Source organism: Ursus maritimus, unplaced genomic scaffold (genome assembly GCF_017311325.1).
Source record: "Ursus maritimus isolate PB19 unplaced genomic scaffold, ASM1731132v1 scaffold_16, whole genome shotgun sequence".
NCBI classification, from domain to species: Eukaryota; Metazoa; Chordata; class Mammalia; order Carnivora; family Ursidae; genus Ursus; species Ursus maritimus.
Window position 1 is genome coordinate 8,938,474 of NW_024424008.1, and position 24,554 is coordinate 8,963,027.

Consider the following 24,554-nt stretch of genomic DNA (forward strand, 5'->3'; position numbering starts at 1 on the left):
GAGCTGTCACCGGGAAAGAGCTCCAACTTTCAGGGAGAAGATACTGGTAAATAACACACTCTTTTTAAGTGTAGGTGATGGTTTACAGACCCTTAGGGTGCCCTTGTGTTATTGGGGGCTGCCCTGAGCCTGGGTAGGAGAAACCAACTGGGTAGCAGCAGCCTGTGTCCTCCTGTGGCCTTATCCTGACTTGACCCAATCAGGTTATTTACAGAAGCTGGAGCAGGATTTGGAAGGAATATTCTTCACCTGAGGCTTAACCCCTCAGGCCTGGGCCCCTGACTGCCCCTCTGTAGGTTCTATGTGGCCTTAAGGGAGGTGGGGCCCCCTGCCTCGAAAGCTCCCACTGTGAACCTGAGAGGAAGGCACTGGGGATGGGGTGAGCTGGCAGGCTGAAGGCTGGGGGGCTGAGATGAACAAGAAAGGGGAACAGCCTGGTCAGAGGGCACTTCACTGATGAGGGGGCACTTGGTCCCTCCTTGGGGTTCGTGCAGGACCCTATAGCCTCAGGCACATCCTGCCTGTCTCAGAGTTGTGGGTGTGCTTGCCTGTCTGCTGGTTTGCTCCAGGAGCTCCAGGAGAGTGGGGGAGGTGTGGGAGGAGCTGACATTTCCTCGGCTTCCACTAAGTGCCAAGTGCGGGCGAAGCACTTTCACAAATGTCATCTCGTTCCATCTCGCAACAACCCCCTGAAGCGTTATTATCTCCATTTTACAGATGAGGCAACAGAAGCTCAGATGGAAGGACAGTCAAGCCGGAGGAGACCTATCAGGGCAGTGGCAGCGTCAGACCTGTCTCTTCCCTGTCCCCAGCAGCATGTGGCCCTGAGTACTCTCCTGGTTCTTTCTCTGGGTTCGTCCTCCGACTTTTCTAGGAAGCCCGCCCTGGTTGTTCCAGCCCACATGGTCTTTCTCCATGAATTTCCTGAATTCAGAGCGCTCGCTGGCTACTCCGTGTGTGCAGAAGCCTTGTGACATCTCTGGGAATGTTTCGTGTGATGATTCATTTCCTAGCTCCTTCAACAGAGGCAAATGACTTAACTTTGGTGCGTTTCAGTTTATAAAATGGGTATCGTGATCTGTAGGCTACAGAATTGTTATGAGGACTAAGCAAAATGACGTGTGCTTGGGGAGGAAAGTGGGGCCCTCCATGTTAGTTCTCTCCCAGCCACTCTGCACATCTTTGCCTTTTTCTTATCTTCCCCACAGGCCGTGTCTACAGTAGCTGCTCAAATGTTTGGAGTCTGACAGTCTTAAGCCAGAGCGATCCATCCTAGAGAGATCAGGGATTCTGAGCAGACCTGTTCCAGGAGACCGCTCCACTTTGCTGATGGATTTGAGGCATAAGCAAAGGAAAAACTGGGTGTCATCCCAATCTGGACCAATCTGATCTCTCACCGTGAAGTCTCAGGGTGACCCTGGCCCCTGGTCCCAGGAGAGCTTAAGGGACCGTATGGTTTTCAAGCTTTCCTTTGGCTGTTAGAGCACAAATGGATTCCTAACACCCCAGTCCAGCGACAACCCAAGACACACCTGTGTACAGAACACAAATACCAATCTGATTTTATTCAAACACAGGCAGGAACAATGTCCTTCAGAGCTGGGTAAAAACAGTAAGTTAAAAGCATGGTTAGAATTTCAGATAATCATGAAAAGTCAGAAGGAGGTGATTTCCCCCCTCCTTTTCTATTGATTAATTCAACACAGCATACAAATAATTTATATCTATAAAATACCCTTATTTCTAAGCAAATCAACAGGAGGTGGCCCTAGGATTTCCTCAGCTATGCACAACACACACAATCGTCACCCCCTCCTCTACTCCACCCAAACTTCAAGGCAAAAATGGCCCATGATATTCAGGCAGAAGGTGGGCCCCTGTCAGCAGCAGGCTATCAAAGACACTGGAAGGAGTTTCTCAGCCGAGAGACACATGCCTGCTTGGGTCCCTTGGTCAAAAGATGGGTGGTTCCACTTGGGTACTGGAGTCCATTTTGTTTCTAGCCTTTGCCTCACCATAGAAGGAAGACGCTGAAAGCCTGGCAGGTGGACTTTGGACTGGTTTGGGACGTTCCTCCAGGCTGCACTGGATGGGTCTCAAGGCACCCACGGACTAGGCTGGTGGTGGTTTCAGGGCTCTCATGGCCTTGAAGGAAGCAGACCTTGTGCCTCATGCAAGCCGGACAAGGCTGAAGGACGGTGGGCAGGTGGGTCCTTCCCTTTGTCTTCCAGTCTGTATTAGTCTTTCTGGGAGTATTGGGAAGAAAATATCCGTGCGATCCTGCGAGTTTCTTCCTCAGGCAGGTTAGGAGGGAGCGAGTTAGGTCTGGGACGACAAGGCCTTCTGGACAAGGCTCTGCTGGAGGCCTCACTCTTGTCCTGAAGAGGAAGGAGTCAGCTAGGTTAGCACTGAGGATATGTCACCTCCAAAAATGACTTTGGTTCCTCTCCTATTTTGGTCCTCTGGCTAATGTTGCTATAGAGCTGACTGGTTTACAAAGCGCTTTACGTACCTGATCTTGTTTAACCCTCACCTCAACCCCACAGGTGGGTACATTGTTCCCATGTCATGGAGAGGAAACTAGAGGTCAGGTTTAAATCAACTCAAGGTCCCACAGCTTGGAGTGGCAGAGCCAAGATATGAACCCTAGCTTACACTCTGTCTATGGCTCTGGAGGAGGAGTCCCCTCCAGGACAGGTTGAAAGCCTCAGCCCTTCTCTTGCTGCATGAATGTAGATAAGTCATTTGTCCTCTGAGTTGTAACTGTTCCACAGGTGACCCTGCGAATATATCCAACTCCCAGGGAGAAGATGTTGGTGAATAATACACTCTCAGTATGGCCCCTGGGAGTTCCGAGAGCTGGCAGGTGACATGAACCACATGCCCACGGGCCCTCCTACCCAATCTTTCCCTGCCTCAGGCTGACAGGGTATCACTAATTCCCCTTTAAGGTCCTAGTGTACATTTGGGTTAGGACATGGTGGTCCTTCTGGACTCCTCTATGACTCATTCTTTTGCTCATTCAACTGCTTCCCACCCCACTTTATTTTCTGTACCAGGTTCCTGCCCTGAAGGAGCTCAATGCTTTACAGAAAAGCCACCCCACACAGCCGGCAGACAGCAAGGGGCAGTGCTGAAAGGAGATGAGAGTCGCCACCGCGGGTGAACCTGGCTGACCTCAACAGCACACAGCCTGCCCTATGGATGGGTATCTCTTCTCTGTCCTCAAATCCATGAGCTGAGATCTTCACAAGCTGATGGAGGCATAGGCAGCTCACCGTACCACTCCCCAGGCACCGAGAATCAGCTTGGTGGAGACCCCAGAGACTGAAACTACCTCCTTGCCACTTGCAATTCTGTTAATGGGAAACTGAGGCCCAGCTACAGTTGCTTCTGCGATCAGTAACATTTAGTAATCCCTTCCTTCCTTCATTTAACCTTTTTAAGGCCTACCGTGAGGAGATAGAAATGAACAGAACAGTTTTTTGTTTTTTTTAAAGACTATTTGAGAGCGAGACAGCATGAGCAGGGGGAGGGGCAGAGAGAGCTGAGCAGGCAGCCCGATGTGGGGGCTCGATCCCAGGACCCCAAGATCATGACCTGAGCCGAAGGCAGACGCTTAACTGACTGAGCCACCCAGGCGCCCTCAGAACCCAGTTCTTGACTTCCATAGCTCAGACAGGACAGAGTGATCTACTAAAAAAATTAGAATAGCAGCCAGAATGTGAAAAGGGGAGTAGAAGCCAGGCAACCTTGAGGACTACCTGCCAATCTGGAATTCTAAATGCTAAAGGAGTACATAGAGCCTGAGCAAACTCTCAGCGCTGACAGCCCCCAGTTAGGGTTGCCCGAGAACCAAGAGTAGAGTGGTGCTAGTAGAGATGAGAAGACACAGCTCTGTGTCTTCTAGGCAGGCCTAGGCTGAAAGAGAAAAAAAGAAACCTACCCTCTGTTCACGATTGGAGTTCTTCCTTCAAAATGAGAGGCACCTGTACCACATAATGCCTCAGGCCGAGTAGGCCACTTGCCCAGCCATTGCTTGCCCCCCTGCCCCCAACTGGATGGGTGCTCCTGCAAGACATGGACTGAGTCTGATGCTTATGACTCCAACTGGGCCAGGTCCAAGACGGGAACTTGGTAGCTGCTAGACCAGGGAATGGGTGGGACCAAGCCATGGTGACCAGAGGCTGAAACTGGGTGGGGAAGAGACTGCCTCTTAGAGAAAACATCTTATTCATTCATTCTAGAACCAGTGGTTGTTGGCCTACCATGCGCCAGGCCTTCGGTTAGGTCAGATCCTCTCAGGGGCTTGGTAGCGCATTAAATCTCCCTCTGTACTCCCAAGATCCAAGACTGCTGTCTCGCAAGCTATTTAGGATTTAGAGGTAACAGCGAATCCCCTTCCAGTCCCCTGGCTACACTGCAGACCGAGCTTCTGGGTCACCAGCTGTACCTTAACTTTCCATTTCTTTCTTTGCTACAGTGAAAGGGGACGACAGAGATGTTTGTTCTATAAGTTAAACGGGAAAACAGGCCTAAGAGCATAGTCCCCTATCTCAAATCCTAAACCAAACTTCTGTGTTCTCATCTGCCAAAAAGCAGCACCATTTTCAAGAGGCTCTGGTGGGTCTTGTTTTCCATCATTGGAAGGGCTAAGTACCTCAGTTCATGAAATGACCATCAAAGACCTTTTGTTGGTGACTCATCAAGCCTTTCAGGAGCCTAAGATCTATTCAACCCGATCAATTTTTTTTTTTAAATTTTAAAGAGATTTTATTTTTTTTTGAGAGAGAGAGAGCATGCGCGTGCGTGATGAGGGGAGTGGGGGAAGGGAGAGGGAGAAGCAGGCTCTCCGCTGAGCAAAGAGCCCGACACGGGGCTCAATCCCAGGACCCAAGCCGAAGGCAGATGCTTAACCGACTGAGCCACTCAAGCACCCCTCAACCCGATCAATTTTTAAGGACAGTAAGTAGCCATGGTTTCTGTCCCCAGAGGGCTGCTCAGGCCAGAGGGGAGAAGACAGATGTTGACCTAGCCAACAGTCACAGAGCTGAAGCTTAGAACTCGGGAGCATGGAGAAAGGAGCAATTCGTAACAGCCAGGAGGGACAGGGAGGCCTCACACAGAGGCGAGATCTGAGAGGGGCAGTTTCAGCAGAACTGGGGGTGGGATGAGGTTATTTCACTGGAGGGAACAGCGTGAGCACAGGCCTGCACCTGACTGGCTGGGCCAACATCTGCCCTGGAACTGAATCAAGGATGGCTGGTTTAGCCAACTTCCCAGCACCCACACCTGGACCCGGCAACCTAGGGGGCCTTATCTGTATGGCCCAGGCCCAGGGACAGGGCTTGGCTCTGTGTACTAGGCAGGGCTGGGGTGTGGAAGGACAGAGAACACACACTCAACAGCATTTGGCTTTTGTTGACCTCAGTAGGGTCTGAAAAACATCTTGACTAGGAGTAAAGGTTCTTTCTTCATCAGAGTTGTTACTCCAAAACACACAACTTTGGAGGGGCTGAGCAGAGGTGAAATTGCTCAGAGCAAGGACACCTCTATTTGTACTGACTGCTGCTCTGAAATCCTCCCATGCTCCCGCTGGAGCCCTGGTGCCCAGGTGCCCAGAAAAAAAGCAGGGCCCCATGTTCAGCAGAGATGCCTGCCTTGCTCAACTTTCACCCCCTTGGCTGGCTGCCTTCCCCCAGGCGGGACTAGGACTTCCTTGGGGCTGGAAAGCAGCAGACTCAGCAGCTGCAGCTAGCAGCAGGGGGGAATGGGGACAAGATACACAGCCCAGCAGCCTAGCCCTGAGAGGCAAATCCTAAATTTGAGCACCCAGCCCAACTGCAGCATGGCTGGGCTCCATGAGCAGATGATGAGAGAGGAGGTGCTCTGTAACCCAGGAACTGCTTCCGCCTGGTGGGTCCTTCTTTGGCCAGGTCCCTGTGATATAGTGTCTTCTCCAAAAGCTCCCTCAGGAAGGACCAGCCCTCTTCTTTGGACTGAAATATGGTCTGGTCCATGCCACCGTGTTCTGGGTTCTCTCCACTCTAGTCCCCAGATGGATCCCCTTGAACAGACCACCTGCCCCCAGGAAGGTGGGTGCAGGTCTCCCCACTCACCCCTGCTTCAGAGTGTTCCTGGGACTTTCTCAGAGGGGACGCAATGGGATGGACTGGAAGGAAAATGGTCTGTGGTCTGTGGCCAAGCCCAACTGTCCACTTGCTTGATGCCAAGACACACACTTTCTCTGGGTCTCGGTATCTTTGTTACCAAAGGGAACTTCAGTTTGGCCTTCTTACCCAGGTCTACTGAGAAGGCGAAATGAAATTCAGATGTGACCAAGGGTCTGGGCAGGTACATCTTGCAAAACCCAGAGGCTAAGCTGGAGCTGGAGCCGACACCTGCTGCAGAGAGCACAATGAGGCCTTGCTGTTCTCGGACGTCACCCCAGGTAGAGCAGAAGTCACGTACTGTACCTCCCTGAGGCATGCCCCCAGGCCTGGCCAAGCTCTCTCCACTCCACTGCCCTCTGCCCAAGGAATCTCTGGGCCTGGCATCAGGGCTGAAGTTTTGTTCTTTTCCAGAACATTTCCCTTAAGTAACATAAACACAGACTTAGTTGCTGGAAACGAAACAAAACTTTTGCAAGAGCTGAAAACTGAAAGTAAACAGCTCCCCGATCTGGCTGGCTAGGTGGACCTGCCAGCGGATTGCTGCCTCAGACAGCTCCGTGCAGCTGCCCGCCTTCCTCAACTTTCACCCGCTTGGCCGGCTGCCCTCCCCTGCGGTGGCTCCCAGAGTCCTCTCCAAAGGCCGGAACTAGGACTTCCTTGGGCTAAAGAGAGCAGATTCAGCAGCCGCAGCTAGGAGCAGGGGGGATGTGGGGACAAGACACGGACCAGGGGCCTAGCCCTGAGAGGCAAATCCTAAATTTGGTCACCCAGCTCAACGGCAGCGCAGCGGCTGGGCTCCATAATCTAAGCTCACCCTCTGTTGCGGCAGCAGAACTCTGGCCACATGGTCCTCACTACGTACACCCTCCCTCCATTCCTCACCACACCCTCTTCCCTCCCTATCCTCCCTCTGAGGAGCCTTCCCTGACAACAGGCCCATTCTGTAGGGACTAGAGCCACTCCCTCACCCTGGGCCTCAGCCTCCCCACCTATGGAATGAAGAGGCCTGACTAAATCAAGACTCCTCAACCCTCTGAACTCAAGCCCTGCCAGGGAGAGGGTGTGAAAGTCCGCACTCCTGAGAGGGAAGGGTTAAAGTGCCATTCCTGGAAGAGTTTCTGGCTCCTCCCAGACTCTGGCCTCAGAGCAGCTCAGGCAACTTGAGCCCTGCACCCGCCTAGCAGTCCTGTGGGCCCTTCCCCTTGAGGTGCCTGCCAAGTTGCATTCTGGACCAGGGTGGGCACTAGACAATTCTGGCTGTTTCCCCCGACTTCTGTACACCCTTGGCCAGGGAGCTCATCTCCCCAAAGCTCTGTGTAGCCTTTATCAAAAACCCTTGGACCTTTAAGACTCTTCTTGGCCCTCTGCAGAGAGCAAGGGACTTGGTGGCTCAAAGAAATGAGGCAATATGTCAAGAGGGACATCTCAGCCATCAGGCCTGGACCACAGGCTGAGGAGAGAGGAGACCCGGCTCAGTAAGTTCCCTTGCGCCCCTGCTGACCTGATCTGATGATTTTGTGGAAGCTGGGTTTCTCTACCAGGACTGTGCATCTCTTAGATGCCTTTAGGCTTGAGGAAGGGAAGACAAGAGACAGAAAAATTCTGTGGACTCCTGTGAGAAAAGCAGCAGACTTAAAGCCTTAAGACTCATAGGCAGGCAGGCCAGAGCCTTCTGAGGCTAGGGATCTATTAGCTGCAGGTGGGGGTGGCGTGTCGCCCTGGGCCTCTAACTCAGGGTCTGAATGGAGCACCCGGTCAATTGCTGCAGCCTTGAAAACTGCTTCCATACTTCAGGGCTGCTCTGTGGGGCCTAACTTCCCAGCTCCCAGTTCCTGGTGCTAAGCTTTTGATCACACCCCTATCCCTTAGCATTTCAACCTACCAGTTCCCCCCAGAATGGAGCAACATAAGAGGGAAGACATCTCAATAGTAATGATGACAAAAATAACAGCTAACACTCATACAGTTCTCTCTCTCTCTCAAACAGATTTATTTACTCACTCAGGAACAGCAGCGCCTGGCCCCGTGCCTGTGGTTGGTCTGGGGATTTGTTCCTGCTGTGTCTAGAGTGTGGCCTTCACAGGAGGGCACAGACCAAGACGAGGGCTGTCTCATGCTAAAGAACTGCCATGTGGGCAGGCAGGGAGGCCAAAGCTCAGATGACAGGTTGCTTTTGCTCTTTGCTTCTGATTCCTATCCTACCCTGACTGTTCTGGCCCAGTTTTTTCCCTCCCTATCTCTGACCTCCTTTCTAGCATATACTGCTTGTACCTCCGAGTTGCCAAGTTCTGCTGATTCCCTAAGAGGTTTTTTTTCTCCAGCTCCACAGCTTATAAAGCCTTTCCTTTATTTCTGCTGAATTCTACTCAAGCCACTGTTGTGGCTCTGTCTTCTTTTCCCCAAATTCATTCTTTTTGTTTTGTTTTCCTTGTTACTGTAAGCTAGTATCACTTGAGAAAGCTAGTGAGTGGTTTGGAGGCCAGAACCCCTAGGAACTGTGAGCTCCCCGAAGGCACAGTCCGTAGTACCAGGTCCAGCCCTTAAGGCATGACAGGTACTTGCTAGGAGTTGGTGGACTGAGATATAAAGCCAGCTCCCCTGGGGAACTGTGAGCTCCTGAGGGAAGGGGCCTTTTTCTGTCTTCTCTTAGCTCGGGACTGTGACTTTTTAATTTGCCAGAAGATGTATTTTTCAAGTTCGAGGCCCAAATTACCTTCTTATGCTCTGGCCTATGTGTCCTCAGGCCCAGTTCTGGCTCTCCTAGTCATCAATGAGAACTTACTGGAGGGTTCCAAGCAGAGAAGTCACATGATTCACTCAACATCTTAAAAGGTTAACAGATGCAGTATGGGGAATGGGTTGCCAGGTGCAAGGGCAGAAGCAGAGAGGCAAGTGAGGAGATTTCTGCAAGAATCTAGGCAAGAGGTGATGGTGGTTTAGACCACGCTGGTAATGGTTGGAGTGGTGATAAACAGATTTGGACATATTTTATTTTTTATAAAGATTTATTTGACACAGAGAGAGATGTAGCGAGAGAGGGAACACAAGCAGGGCAAGTGGGAGAGGGAGAAGTAGGCCCCCTGCCAAGCAGGGAGCCCGATGTGGGGCTCGATCCCACAACCCTGGGATGATGACCTGAGCCGAAGGCAGTTGCTTAACGACTGAGCCACCCAGGTCCCCCTGGATATATTGTAAGGACAGAGCTGCCAGAATTTCTTGGTGGATGGGAAACAGAGGTATTAGGGGGGATTCTAAGGGTTTTGGTCTAAAGTACAGAAGAAGGAGGATAGTGTGTTAACTGAGATGGGGAAGCTCTGAGGAATAAACCCTGGAGTGAGTGTTAATTTGAAGTATCTGTTAGACATCCAAGTGGAGCTACTGGGTAGGCGGCTGGACATAGGAGCCTCGAGTTCACAAAAGTCTGAGCTAAGATCACCGTTAGTACTGGTCAGCAGGTAGCGGGGATTTAAAGCTCTGAGATCAGACAGGGTCATCTAGAAAGCACGTGTAGATGGAGAAGTCTAAAGACTACGCCCGGGGTTACTGCTATGGTGACAAGCAGGGGAATAAGGAAGACGCGGCAAAGGTGGCTGAGTGGGAGCAGCCATGAGGGAGGCGGAGAGCCAAGAGGAACTGTGCCTTAGAAACAAGGGAAGAAAGTGCTTAAAGGAGAGAGATCAACTATGTCACACACTGCTGAGGGGTCAAAGAAACTGGGCACCAGGTTTGACAGGTGGCTTAGGAATACGGGTTTTTAAATTAAAAAATTTTTTTTGGCGGGGCGCCTGGGTGGCACAGCGGTTAAGCGTCTGCCTTCGGCTCAGGGCGTGATCCCGGCGTTATGGGATCGAGCCCCACATCAGGCTCCTCCGCTATGAGCCTGCTTCTTCCTCTCCCACTCCCCCTGCTTGTGTTCCCTCTCTCGCTGGCTGTCTCTCTCTTTGTCAAATAAATAAATAAAATCTTTAAAAAAAAATTTTTTTTTTGGCAACCCTGAAGAGTCCCTCTCCCCTCCCGTGGTGGGAAAGCGTGGACGTGAGTGAGACTAGTTGGAAGGAGTCGTGAGGGAGATGATGAAGACGAGATAACAGTACGGTCAGAAGTGAGCGGATGCAGATCTTTAGCGGGCAGAATTAACAGACCCTGGTAACAGACGGGCTCTGGGGCACGGGGGGTAAAGGAGCAAGAGGGGGGAAAGACGACACCTATGCTTCTGACAGAAGCCAGCACATGATGAGGGTTGAGTTCACAGAGATAAGGAATGCAGGGGCAGAGGGGCTGTGCAAAGGAAGGTGACAAGCTCAAGCTTCGGCCACAGTGAACTGTTTGTAACAGATCAGGGAAAAGATGGCTAGGGTGCAGCTGGACCCACGTGTGTCTGCAGCGTGGGACAGACGAGTCTAGACTGAAGAGAAGGATTTGACAGTCGTCAAACTGTACCTAATAACTGAAGTACTTGGAGTGGTTGAGATTTCCCCGAAGAAATAGCTACAAGAGCAGAGGCCGGAAAGCAAGGGAAAACAACAGGTATAATACTGCTGTCTCATCTTCGACCTCTTTCCTCCCCTTTAGGGAAGTTGATAAATCGGCTAGTCTGCCCATAAGCAGCGAGGCAGACAGAATCAGACGTAACTGTCAATAAAAGCAGGAAGCTGTCCCACGGAAGAGGTACTTGATCATGGGAGGTAAGGGAAAGCAGAGCAAGAACCTGACTGATTCACAAGTACTACGACACCGCCGCTGGCTGACTGCGCGGCAGTCCTGCTGCCCCGGCCGCCCGTCCTCCTCTCCTTCCGAAAGCGGCGACAACGGAAGATGAGGCAGTCACGAGTAGGAGAGCTAAGGGCTGGCCTCCGTACCCTATCTGTGTGGCACCTGGTATTCCACAACCTCCCTGTGAGGCCTGATAACCCCTTCCGACAAACGAGGAAAGAGCCTCAGCAAGCTCAGAAGACTAATGTCACACAGAGGCCTGCATCCACTAAACCGCTGGGGAGAGTGGAAAAAACCTGTTTCATAAAAGCTGGAAGTGGAGACTGTCTGAGAGGTTCCTGGGCTCTGGGGCATCATTTCAACGTGGAGTGAAGGATTGGGCCTTCCCTTAGATCTTGTGGTGAGGCCAGAACAGTGGAGCCAGCGCTTACAAAGTCGCTCCTTGTGGAGGTTCGGGTTGCTTGCCTGGCCCTGAAGCAGGTCAGCTACGGCACAGCGGTCCTAGACACCGGTTGAGAAGAGCCCAGCAGCATCTCAAAGCGCTTCCCTTCAACCTTCAGAGCCAAGGCTGGCCTTAGGAAGAGGCGGAACTGATGACATTCTCAAATGAGGGTACAGGACAGGGCTCCTGCCCTCCTGTCCCTAACTCTCACTTTTACTATTGACAGGGCCTGAGACATTACAGAAAATAGAAGACAAGCAGAGAAAATAGACGGGCACCTGGTGGCTCAGTCAGTTAAGCGTCTCCCTTTGGCTCGGGTCATGATCCCAGCGTCTTGGGATCAAGCCCCACATTGGGCTCCTTGCTCGGCAGGAAGCCTGCTTCTCCCTCTCCCTCTGCTTGCTGCTCCCCCTTCTTGTGCTCTTTCTCTGTCAAATAAGTAAAATCTTAAAAAAAAGAGAGAGAGAAAACAGAAGCTTCCATCAAATGGGAAACACTACCATCAAATTTCTAATCCTACTTGCTTTAGCACCCATCTTCTCGATCTTCTCCATCTTCCTCACGCTTCAGGGTGAGTGTTCTCTTTCCTCCCAATAGGGTACCTCCATATGCACTCTGCATCCCATGCCGTCTCTGACTCAAGGACCACCCTTTCTCTTCTCTCTCCCTCTCCTCCATCTTCCCATTCTCCTTTTCTCTATGGGACCATTGCATTCACATAAAGAAAGCCGTAGCCATTCCCATGTTAAACAAAACCAACCCAAAAAACCTTCCCTTTATCTCACATGCTACTCCAGCCACTATCCTATTTCCCTGCTCCACAGTCACAACCAGATTAACGGAAGGAGTTGGTATCTCCATTTTGGCACCATGCAATCACTGTTAAAATTTTAATTACATACAATTTTGTGATTTCATTGTGTTATATACCAAAGAAACTATGTGACATATGTAAATGATAAAGCATAATAAAAATGAACACCTGTGAATCCACAACCCAATCCAACTGTGAAAATAAAGAAACCTCATTTAAAGAGGAGTCAAGAAGCCCTGGAGGGGAGCTCTCCCACACTACCACTGGTAGTAAGCGGCAGACCCAGCATCCTCAACAGGAAGAAGCTTACTTTATTCCCATACCCTAACAGGAAAAAGCTCCTTGCCCAGCAACAACCTAGCCAAGGAGAACTCAGCAGAAAAGCCCCTCCCAGCTTCCTCCCTTCCCCCTATAAAAGCAAGCCCCTCTCCTCTGTTCTGCAGACTTGCCTGTTTTGCCATAGTTTACTCGTCCCAAAACTGCAATTCCTCTGCTGTTTCAGAATAAACGCATTTAGCTGGTAAAATAACCCATTCTTTTGTTTTTTAAGGTCAACAGAATCAAACCTAAGAACTAAAACACTGCTAATATTGTTGCATAGACCTATGTGCTCTTCCTCCCCTATCCTACCCCTGCCTCCACAACTATGAACATTGTAGTCAAACTGTTGAAAAAGAGAGAAAATCTTAAAAGCAGACAGAAAATAAAGGTCACATTACACTCGGGGCAACAGTAAGAATGATGGCTGCTTCTCCTCAGCGACAACGTCGGTCAGAGTGTGGGGTGGTGACTCTAAAATGCTAAAACAAACAAAATTCAAGTTGGACTTCCATATCCAGTGGGAAAAAATATCCTTGAAAAATGAAGGCAAAAGAAGATATTTTCAGACAACTGAAGCTGTTGCCAGTAGGTCTGCAATACATGAAATTCTAAAGGAAGTTCTTCGTGCTGAAGGGAAATGATCCTGGCCAGAAATGAGGATGTGAGGAAGGAAAGAAGAACATCTGCAACAGTAAGTATGCGGGAAAATACAAAAGTCTGGTTTTTGTCTTAAATTCTTCAAAGTGAGGCTACTTTTAAAACCTTCTGAGACCATAAGCTGAGAAGACTGTGGTGCTCTTGCCCAAGCATAATTCACAGTTAGATCTAAAATGAACCATAGTATAATGAAGTCAATCAAAGTTCTGACTTATCCCATGGTAACTATTTCAATGCTTTAAAAAATAAATGTAATTCTTAATTTTTTTTTAATTAACTTTTGGTGCCTCTACTTCCTAGTGTCTTAAACACACACTTGATCTGATTCCTACATTATCCAGCACTGGGCAGCAGCCTGCCAGAGCGCAAGACTCGGACAAATTGCTGCCCTGAACGCATCAAGTAGCAAGAGGGTCATTGCTGGTGAGGACGACCGACCGCCCGAGCTTTCCTGGGTCCTGGGCCTTTCAGTGCTGAAATGGGACAGTTCGGGTGAACTGTGATGATTAGTTACCCTAAGTAAGACCCAGAATGAGGTCTTGAGAGAGGTGGCCCTGAGAACAGCAGACAAACAATGGAGTTTTGCTGTGACTAAGAAAGAAAAACGGCTGGAAAGTATATGAGACTTATCTTCTCAAAACTAGACTTGCCCTTTGATAGAAGTGAAAATTCTTCTCTCTCCGTCTCCCACACTTGTGTCTTATGTTTACCAGATCAAAGACAGTAAACTCCCCTGGGAGTTGGTACATCAGGAGGACAGAAACACAAAAGCAGGGCAGCAGTTCTGCATGGTAGGTGAGAGACCACAGCTCAAAGGGCCGCACAGACTCCCTTCCTACGGGGCGTGCTCACTGACATTTCACCCCCTTTGCTGGGAGGAGAAGAGGGAAAGGGAACTAACAGTGCCTACTTTTTTCCTCTAGACTAATTCTTGCCATCATCCTATTAGGTAAAGAATTATTTTAGCCTGATGTTACTTAAAAGGAAACAAACTCAGAAAGGTCAAGTCACTGTTCGAGATCCCTTAATTACTTAGTGGCAGATTCAGTATTTCCCCTCCTGGGCGTCTCGCTCAAAAGCTGGTGCCTGGTACCCGGACAGGGGCCCGTGACTCTAGCATAAATGCTGATGGGTACGGATAGGACATGCAAGAGGAAGGAGAAGAGCTGGAGAGCACAAACCAGAGGAGGAATAAAGGCCACAAAAATGCAGAGCTCCTGGGTGGGGGCTGGCATTTTTCCTCCCCGAGGGAAGGATTTACAAATCTGATAAAAACTGAGATGTGTGAGGGGCGCCTGGGTGGCTCAGTCGTTAAGCGTCTGCCTTCTGCTCAGGTCATGATCCCAGCGTCCTGGGATCGAGCCCCGCATCGGGCTCCCTGCTTTCGGGAAGCCTGCTTCTCCCCTCCCACTCCCCCTGCTTGTGTTCCCTCTCTCGCTGTGTCTCTGTCAAATAAATAAAATCTTAAAACAAAACAAAACTGAGATGTGTGAGAACTTAGACTGATCCATCTGCCAAATAAATGAGATGTCCTGAAAATGCTGCTAGGGAAGTTGACGGAGAGAGGGGGAAGGAAAACGAGTAAAAGGATCAGATATCTGATGGCTTTTCTTTAGGACTGTACCCCCAGATTCTCAAGATGCTTCTCGACTGACCCCACTGGTCATCAAAGTAGGTATGGAAAAGCATAAAAAGTTTAAGTGTTAACTGCACAATGAAACCCATATAAAGGCAAATTGGTTAGAAAAGTTGTCAAGGGTCATGATTTTAAAGTGGTGTAATGGAAAGCACTGGATTTGAAATCATATGTTTTAACTCACTTACTGTAAGGGAGACTTAACCATTATGTGTCCAGTTTCTATATAAAATGGAAATAATAATATCTGGTGCTGTAAGGAAAACTCTGAGAGGGGCTCCTGGGTGGTTCAGTCAGGTTAAGCGGGTTAAGCGGGTTAAGCGGCTGCAGCAGGCTGGGTCATGATCCCTCGGCTCAGCAGGGAGCCTGCTTCTCCCTCTGCGCCCCCCCCCCACCCGGGCTCGTGCTCTCTCTCTCTCGTTCTCTCTCTCTCTCAAATAAAATAAAATAAAAATCTTAAAAAAAAAAAAGAAGAAAACTCTGAGCTTCAGTCTTCTTTTCTATGAAATGGGAGTGACGATATCCCATCTGAATTGGGTTGCTGGGAGAATTAAATGAGTTTACACATGGAAGTACTTCATGTCTGGTGCATATAGCATGAAATACGAGCTAGCTATTACAATGAATAAACATATTTTGTTCAGAGCATGTATTATTCTCTGAAATTACTTTGTTTTTTTAAACGTTCAGTGAGGCAGGGGCTCTGTGCCTAGTTCACCCCTAGGGTCTAGAATAGGGTCTAGAATAAGTGCCTGGCACATAGGCACTATTATGGTTCTTTTCTCCACATTACTGCAATTACTCTTTCAAGATTATCTATGACCATCATGCTGCAAAATCTGACAGCCCATTCTCCATTTAGCACCCTGGGTGAATTCTTTAAAATTTCAAACAGATCTCACTCCCCTGCTTTACACACTTCAAAGGATATCCTTGCATTTAGTGTCCTGTGTGCTCTGGGCCCTCCAGCCTCTCTATGTTCCAGTGCCACTGGCTCTGTGTCAGTTCTGAGATCATGCCAAGCCCTTTCAGCCTCAGGGCCTTTGCATTTGCTGTTCTCTCCCCCTGGAATACTCATGTCCAAGTTACCTGGCTGGCTCCTTCTGGGTATAGTAGTTAGGAACACAGGCTTTGAAAGCAGACTGCTTAGGTTCTTATTTTGGCTCTATCACTGAACACCTGCTTGAAGCAAGAGGCATGTCTTTGTGCCTCAGTTTCTTCCTCTTAAAATGGGGATAAAATATGTACCTCATTAGGTTGCCGAAAGTAAAGAGTTAATACAAGGTGCTTTGAACAGTGCCCAGCAAGCACCACGATGACCACTATCTTTCAGCTTAAACTGCCCCCTCAGAGACCCTGTTCTTTATCAGAACACCTACCACTCATCACAATCTGCACGGTTTTGTTAGACGGGGAATTTTTCGTATTTACTATTATATGCTCAGAACCGAGCACAATGCCTGACACAAGGTAGGTACTCTAGAAACACATGCGGAATGGTTACCAAAGCAGTTATTTTCTTGCCACCTGCAAGAAAGGTCCAGTTTGGTGCCAAGGCAGAAGACAGGAGAGCTGGGATCTGGAGCCACCTAGCCCAGCTGAAGGATGAACAGTTACAAGGTGTTCTGTAAACAAATGGGTAGAGCCCCGACACCGGCCCTTACTCCTCTATCACCGTGCGCTGAGGCCGCATCTCCTGTGTGAAGCTTCCTCTGCTCGTGCCCACCGTGGCTTCCCACCGTGGCTTCGTGGCGCTCCCACAGCACTCAGTATTCATTTCTTGTCTAAGGCCTGATTTTAATGTTTCTGCACCGTTTCTTCCACATATTGTCTTAGCTGATGATGCCCTGCTCTTAACACATTTACTCTTCCTCATTTTGTGCCTAGTTCACCCCTAGGTGACTCCCTGTATACGCTGGGCCCCCAGAATGTGCTCAGCACAGGCCTGGAGAGCGACAAGTGCTGCTGCCTCTTCAGGAAGTGGCCCAGGGCAGCTCTGCATTCTGCACGTGCTTTCAGGGAAGAGATGAGGACTCTGGGAGACGGAGGGCAGCCGGCCGTTCTTACCTGATCCGTTGTGGCTGGTGGTGGCAAAGCTGCAGAGAGTGAGAGCATCCGCAGGGACGCCTCCAACTGCTGGGGAGGCAAAAAGAAGTTGGGCACCACAATGGGCTCTGGCCTAGATGGGAGTTAAGGGACACAGTGACCTAGAAATCTCCCCCCTTGCCAGACTGGCATCTCCCCTGGGCTTAGTCACCCCTCTCATTTCCTCCAACTTATTCTTGCCCATGAAACCTCTGCTCCAGTGGCACCTTCTGCCTGGAAGACCTGCCCACCGCTAACAAATCGCAGTCTATACTTTCTGCAAGGGTTAGTTAAAATCCTTCCTTCTCTTGGAAGCCTCTCCTAATGTCAGCCCATGGTAATCCCTCCTTCCCCGCAGTCTGCAACACAGGCTAGCACTTGTTTTCCTCTGATATGACTCTCAATTTATCTCCGTATTCCTTCCAGACGCTTCTCAAAGGCAGGGGCGGTGTAGTTTCCTTCAGTTACCTCATTACTTCCCTAGAGCCCTGCATGAGGCTGGTAGGCAACATTTCAATGACACTTGCTGAGGCCCGCTGACCCCAAACTGACCTGTTAGAAGTCAGTCCGACAGGGTCGGGGTGGTAAGGTGGCTCCAAGGGCAGTGTCTTAGGCTGGAGGAAGATGCCTGGCACTGACGGATGGCCTGTCTTCCCAGTTTTCTCTGCCAACATCCAGGTATTTAATAAGGACTCTGCGTCAGGGGCTGTCTGTGGGTACAGTTCGTGCGCCCAGTCTGCATGGGAGCCCTAGAATCAAGTACCACATCTGGTACTTCTCCATATCCTCGGACGTACCCAGTACTGTGCCGAGAACACAGTGTTCCAAAAACATTTTCTCGCTCAAAGCACTGATTCTGTTTGGGAGGGGACTATTTTGATGTTCTAATTTTTTGTTTCTGTTCAATAAGCTAAATATGGTTCTGGTTCAAACTGGTTTATCATGGTTCTTCCAGGCTAGATTTTGAACCAAGACAGTAGAGATGATTGATCTCTTTTTCACAGTCTAGTCCTGTCACCTCGCATAGTACCTGGGATACAGTGAGCGTTGGGAAGTGTCTGCTGAATGAATGAAAGGCATCGTTTCCTCCTTTGCCTCAAGTCCCTGATTTTTCTATAGAGAGGTGGGGGTGGAGTTGGAGTCCTGGAGGAGAAGAACCCTTTTGCCCAAGCCTTGTTCAGAGCCCCAAGGGAGCAGGATCTAGCTGTTGTTGCCGCTCTGAGTACTGGGAACTGTGCCACTTAGCTGATGCTGTGGGAAGGGAAAGCTCTGTGATGAGGTGTGACAGGTGTGTCTGAAGCACCCAACCACCCCCCCCCCCAGCCTATCGCCTCCTGCCTTTCTAAGCGTCCTGCTCCAACAGTCACCTCTGTCACTTTTTAGACAATGATTTTGAGAAAATTCATTTTTTGCACCTATTTCTTCACCTGTAAAGTGGATATAATAATAGTACCTTTTGAGGATTACATGACTTTATATGTGCAAGTGCTTAGAACAGCGCCTGACACAGAAAGTGCTCATTATTTCCCTGGTTATAAGAATAAGCTATTCTTATTTCCCTGGTTAATGAGAAAAAGTTGTCTATTTTTGCTGTCTTACCACTCCAGTTCCCTCACCCACCGAAGTCTGCCTTCCACTCCCACCTCTCTACCGTCCTCCTTAATGCTAAAGCCACCGTCAGCCCACATTCCACCGGACGAGTGTCAGAGCACTGACCACTACTCCCTGAAACTCTGCTGCCGCACTGCCTCCGTCCTGCTGTTCCACCCCGACCAGCTCTCTTCCTCCTCCGCTGTGGGCGTGTCTTGTTCTGCGCTTTAGATACAGGTGATCCTCAGGGCTCCACCTTGTGTGTTGCTCCCTTTCCGTGTCTCCCTGCTGCCCTTATCTGTTTCCAGACGCACCTACCTTTATAGCCGGCCTCCCCTTGGATGTCTTACAGGCACACACGTCCAAAACGGAAATGTGCACCTTTCCCCCCACTGTCTACCTTTAGGGGCTGTTCCCTATCCAGTCAATGACCTCGCTTACCTAGCAACTTGGGACAGAACAAGTCGTCCTTTCTATTTCCTTCTTTCTCTTCCCTGCCCCTAATTGTCTCAAATCTGTGCCCCTCCTCTTCATCATAAAGCAGGCTATGCTTCAGGTCATATTTCTTCATCTTTTATTATTATTGCAAGTTTCCCACCTTGTCCCCTTGTTTCTGGCCCTTCCTTCATCTAACCCATAATCCACCTCCTACAAGGCATTGCGTGACTTTCCTAATATGTAAACCTGACCAATCTCGCTCTTGCTTGCTTACCAGTTAACATTTACCGAACACTATGTACCAGGCACTTTGCTAGGTAGTTTACACTGTTAATTGACTTTTCACAATAACCCCATAAGAGAAGTACTATTATTACCTTTGTTTTAAAGATAAGGACACTGAAGTTTAATTTGCTTACAGGAGAGAGTCCAAGCACCTCAGCCAGGTGTAAAGGGCTCTTCCAGAGGAGCCCTGCCTCACCTCCCACCATCCCACATACCCCTAGCTGCCGTGCACAGGCCAGGCCCCTTCACCTGGCTACGCCTCCACACACGCAGTTCGCTGCAACTAGAACTCTCCCTCCTCTCTGCCTACAGAATGCCTACTCATCTCTGAGGTCCAGCTCTGCTGTCTCTCTCGCTGGGGTGCCTCCGAACAGTATTACACAGCTTCTTCCTCTTGTTCCCTAGAAATTGCATCATCGCCTGCCCCTGCGTCACAGTGGGAGCTTCTGAGGTAAGGCCTAATTCAAATCTGTCTTCAGCAGCAGCACACAGCCTGGCACTACCCATTTTTTGGAGGACTGAATACTTGGGAAGGTCCGAATTAGAGTGGCACCCTTAGGACCCCGCCACAGTGACTGCTCCAGCACAGACCGTCCATTCTGAGCACAACTAAACTGACTACAAAGGCAGCAACGTCAGGAGCCAGGATGAGTGAGGCCGGGAAGGAGCTCCCCTGGAGGCTGCCGGCTTTCAGGGCTTCCCCTCCAGCCGTTGCGTGGTTTCAGTCTCTCCTGGGTCCCCACCACCTACGCTTTAGTTTCTCTCTGCTCTGCAACACAATCACATTTGTGTAGTGGGTACTCATTTAATTTCCTCAAGAATCCTGTGAAATTATGATAGTTCAACCTATTTTTACGGATCCCTTCTCTGTGCCATATCTGGTGCTGGGGACACAGAAGAAGACAAGGTCCCTAACCTACCTGGGGAGGGTACAGTCTGCTGGGTAAGGGATTACTGACTCCATCTTAGAGGTGAAGAAACTAAGGCTCAGAAAGGTTAAATTATAGGTGTGACGTCATACAAGTAATAAAAGCTGGGTCTACAAGGTCTACAACAGGCCCCCCGGCTTCTGGTAGAGAAAGATCTCTTCAGTCGAACAGCCTCCTTCAGCAGCGGCTGCGCAGTAACCCCTGCTTGCTGCTGGGCTGCCGGGGAGCGGATCTGATTAGCGGGCGAGGCAACGGATGTGAGTGCTATCTACGGTCCTAAGCGGTTTCTTTGTCCCATAACGTGTCCATCTGTGTGTTAAAGCAGGAAGAGGTGGAATGTCAGGTGTCCCTTCCTCCCATTAACACTGCCATTCTGGAGGGGGAGGGGAAGGGGGAGCTGAGCAAGTCCATTTCAACTGTGCCCACTTCCTCTCTCCTTTTCTCTATCACCTGCCTTTTTTCTAAAAAAAATTTAATTATTAGGCAAGTTACCATAACTTTGAGCCTCAGTTTCCCTATATGCAAAATGGAAATGATGACACTGACCTTCTAGACTTACCACGACCGAATGAGAAAGGTATGGCAAGTGCCTGCACACAGTAAATGCTCAATCAGTGCTGGCACTCGCCCTTCCCCTCTCTCTGCACCCCTCCACTCTGATTTCACCCGCGATTAGTGGTCTCATTCCTTACATCCAGACCCCTGCCTTCGAGTGTAAAATCCCCAACAGACTGATCCAGTATAACAGGCTGGGCCGGGCTAACGAATGTGCTACTAACACTTAAACCCAATTCAAAGCATTATGCTTCAGAGGGCGGGTGTTAATAGTGCGTCATAGCACCTTGCTAGCACCCGCGAGTCTTCTGAAGAGAGGGGCTTCCTGTACCTCCCAGTGCATCACATGAGGGAGGCCACTGCTCACTCACGCACACACGAGGCCCCCGAAGGGCCAGCATCCAAAACGCCTACAAATGGCTTAAGGGGCTACTTGTGGGGAATACCAAAGGATACAGGAGGCTCTGCCGTGTGGACACCTCTGATCCAGATGTTGTCTGCTTCTGCCTGATGTCAGGGCAGTTGATGGGTAGCCCCCGATGGCTTTCCTTCTTGCTCTGGGAGGCTGGGTGGAGAGGGAATTTCTCGAAGCTATCAGCAGAGTCACTCAGTTCACTGGAGGCAGCTTCATTCTCAGTCTGGGCCTCTGGCTTGGGCTCCTGGTCCTGACCTGCTCTTGGGGAGTCCAATGCAACAGGGGTGTTGCTCTGTTGGGCTCCTGAGAGTGTCACTTGTGAGACGAGCTGAGCGTCTGCTGAAGCAGGCTCCCCATCCCTGGCGTGAGAGGCTTCACGCTCACAAGCAGTAAGACTTTGGCCAGGAGAGCCCTGCCTAAGCAGGTGGGGGGGGACTGCCCTTCTTGGGCTGGACAGAGGGCTACTTTTGCCCTTGAGCTCCTCTCTGGGGAAAGGCTTCGAGGAAGGACAAGAACAGCCTTCCCTACGCACCTCATCAGGCTGAAGGTTGATCATCTCACTTGTGTCTGATGTGAAACTGGACCAAGGGCTAGTTTTGTCTGTCACGGTGGTGATGTCATTGAGGGTCCTGGGCTCAATGATGTCTTCTTCATAGTCCTCATCGCTGTAGGCTGGGCCTGCCTCAGTTTCCTCACTGCTCTGCATCCTTGTAATGGGTACTGTGTGCCCCAGGGACTCATGGAGCATTCCTCTTCCGCTGGAAGTCTCTTCAAGAGTAGGGGGAGCTAGGGGGCTTCTGCCCTCCTCTGGAGCTCTTGCCAACGGCAGGTCTGGAGTTGTGCTCCGTTCCTGGAGGGCCACTGTGTCCTGAGTATCTGGTGGGGCGGGAGCCTCTCCGCTTCTACTCCTGGCTCGGTGAGAAATCAAAGACGCTTGAGAATTCTTGGTGATAGTCTGCAGATCTGAACAGCAACAGATACCACTCTTACTACAAGGTAGGGCCACAGACCACTCAATTTTCCCATGCTAGGCTCTAGCTTCGGATGTATTCTTGCAATCAGACTTTGAACAAACCTTAAAGATAGTTAATCCACCCGAGTCAGTGAAACCATATTCAAGGCAGTAGACAATTTCTAGCACTTTATTCTAACATCAGAGGACCAAAATCTAATCTGGTTATAGTTGTGGTTACATCTGTGGGAACGCTTTCAGAGACTATCTGCTCATGCTCAGGAATTCTTGGGAGCTAGGAGTCCTGGCGGGCATGTTCATGCTTCCACTTACTTCAGTAATTACCTATATTAAAAATCAAAATGAGAATCGACTTATTTACCTATTTGATGACAGTTATTAGAACTATATATTTTACTCGGAAAATAAAAGCAAGTCATCTGTCACCCAAATGGTAAGGCAAGGGAGGTTTACGGAGAAGATGGAGGTGGCACGGTACGTGGAAAGAGCAGAGGCTCTGGGGGCTGGTCAGTCTTGGGTTCAAATCTCTACTTATCAGCTTTGTGGTCATGAGCAAACTATCCTCTCTGAACCTATTTGTCTTTAAAATGTGATTAACACCACCCTTTGCACAGGGTTATGGTCGAGAATACATGCGATAAAGGGGCACATGTGGTGTGGCACACGTATAAACAATAAATGGAAGCTACCAGTCATTTCAAATTGTTTTGCAATTAAATGGGAGAGAATAAATAAACAGACCTAGTAAATGGTTTGTTTGCATGATTATTTAAGAGGAGAAAGTTAGGAACTGGGAGGCAAAAGTGACTCCTGGAGTGTGCGGTCACACCTCCCTCATGGCACCCAATGCAGTCTTCAGCCGACAGGAGGTGCTGGCTGAATTTAGTACACTAACAATTCTCATGTCTCAAAGGCAGCATATGNAGGGAAATGGAACATCCCTACCTGCGAACAGGAAGAGGAATCAGGGAGCAGGTTAGTTAATCCTGATCCCTTGGCCTGAACTATCCTTTCTGTCTTGGAGCAGTCTTTCTGCTTTTTACAAACCAGCCCATCCTTCAAGGCCCTGCTCTACCGCACCTCTTCCAGGAAGCCTTCCCAGGTGCACCAGCAAGATGGGATGGCTAAACAGTGTTGTTTTACAAGGAAGCACTTAAGATGCTATTGTGTGTGTTTCCCCCATCAGATTGTGAGCTTCTCAAAGGCAGAGACAATGTGTCTGATTCATGTTGCATTTTTAGAGCCCAGCAAAGGACCTGGAACATAGACGTGGCATAAATGAGATCTGCTCAGTAACTCACTCTCAAGCTTCACGTGTTTCTGCTTGTCTAACGACTGCCTCGAAAGTGTACTGAGAGAGGCTGGGGGAGTTTATTTACTTGAACTGTTTTCTTCCATCCAATCATCTCTCTCTCTCATTCTCTCTTCTAATATACCCATTTAGAGGGTTCCTGATTTGCTTTCACCTCTACCCAAACAAGCCTCCCTCTGTTTTACTCTTATGCTGTCTTTCTGGGGGAGGGAGTTTCTCCAGTTGACTACAGAATGTACGCTTGATGAAAGCGAAGACAACTCCTGTCTTACCCACCACTTTATCCCCCTAGAACTAGTAACACCCGGTGCCTGGCACAGTTGGTGCTCAATAAACAGATGACTGAAGATTTCCAAGCCGGCAGAAGGCAAACAGAGCGTGCACCTCTGGAGCCTGGCTACCAACAGGTCAGCTCTCTGGGAGAGAAGATAGGAAGGAGGTTTGTACCTAATATGAAGCACGGTGGCTTCTTTCCCCTTTAAACAGAGAAAGCTGAACTTACTCATCCCTGTGTACAATATACATCTTTTGCTTAAACAAAAATGACACCCAGGTGATGGCTGAAGGTACCGATCTAATTGTTTCCTCACTATTCCCCAAACCGTGCCGGATATACAAGTTCCCAGGCCTTAAGCCTGCATTCTGCTTCAACAGAATGGAGCATGATTTTTAAGGTGATTTTCATATGTTCAGGCAGGTTTGAGAAATGCTTGTTCTAGAGCAGTCTCTGCGCTGCACAGTGGAATGACCCGGGGAGTCAGGAAAAACACTGATGCCTGGGTCCCACCTCCAGAGATCCTGTTGCAAGTAAGCTACGGGGCAGCGTGGGCGTCTGAACTTTGCAAAGTTCCCTCAAGAACTCCAGGACGCAGCCGAAGTGAGGACCACCGCTTCAAGGGGTTTTTCAAAGGGTCGACTATGGGCCACCAACATCGAGTCATCTGAGGTACCTGCTAAAAATGCAGACTTCTGCCTTCTGAGCATTATAAATTTAAGTATGTCCGTAGTTGATTTTTTCCTGAAAACAGAGTGGCATGAGCTCAAGAACTGCTACTGAAGAACTCACCTAGTCCACCCTTAGTTTTTGTTTTTTGTTTTTTCCCTGGGGAAACCTCAAGAAGGGAAAGGGGTCGGGGTAAGTGGTGTCAAATAGTAAGCCTGTGCCAGAGAGCCACCAACGACGTGACTTGGGTCTCCTGCCTCTCAGTCCGATGCT

General features: G+C 49.6%; 1 protein-coding gene and 1 long non-coding RNA gene across 3 annotated transcripts in view; one reads left to right on the forward strand and one right to left on the reverse strand.

The window, feature by feature from the left end:
- Positions 1-1,537: 1,537 nt before the first annotated feature.
- The window catches only part of C2CD3 (C2 domain containing 3 centriole elongation regulator), a 123,493-nt gene continuing 100,476 nt past the window's right edge, over positions 1,538-24,554 (reverse strand). The window contains exons 30-32 of the mRNA XM_040631318.1: positions 21,095-22,016; positions 16,824-16,935; positions 1,538-2,378 (exon numbers count right to left, since the gene is read on the reverse strand). Of these exons, the coding sequence (XP_040487252.1) occupies positions 2,238-2,378; positions 16,824-16,935; positions 21,095-22,016 (1,175 nt within the window). The 3' untranslated portion in view covers positions 1,538-2,237. The remainder of the gene's footprint in view (positions 2,379-16,823; positions 16,936-21,094; positions 22,017-24,554) is intronic.
- Positions 6,306-14,504, forward strand: LOC103678045. 2 transcript variants are annotated; one of them, XR_572591.2, is made up of 4 exons: positions 6,306-6,451; positions 7,544-7,648; positions 10,746-13,154; positions 13,421-14,504. It is a non-coding gene; the product is annotated as an uncharacterized LOC103678045 (long non-coding RNA). The 2 variants fall into 2 exon arrangements; XR_005834983.1 differs by lacking the exon at positions 6,306-6,451 and having other exon boundaries at positions 6,813-7,648.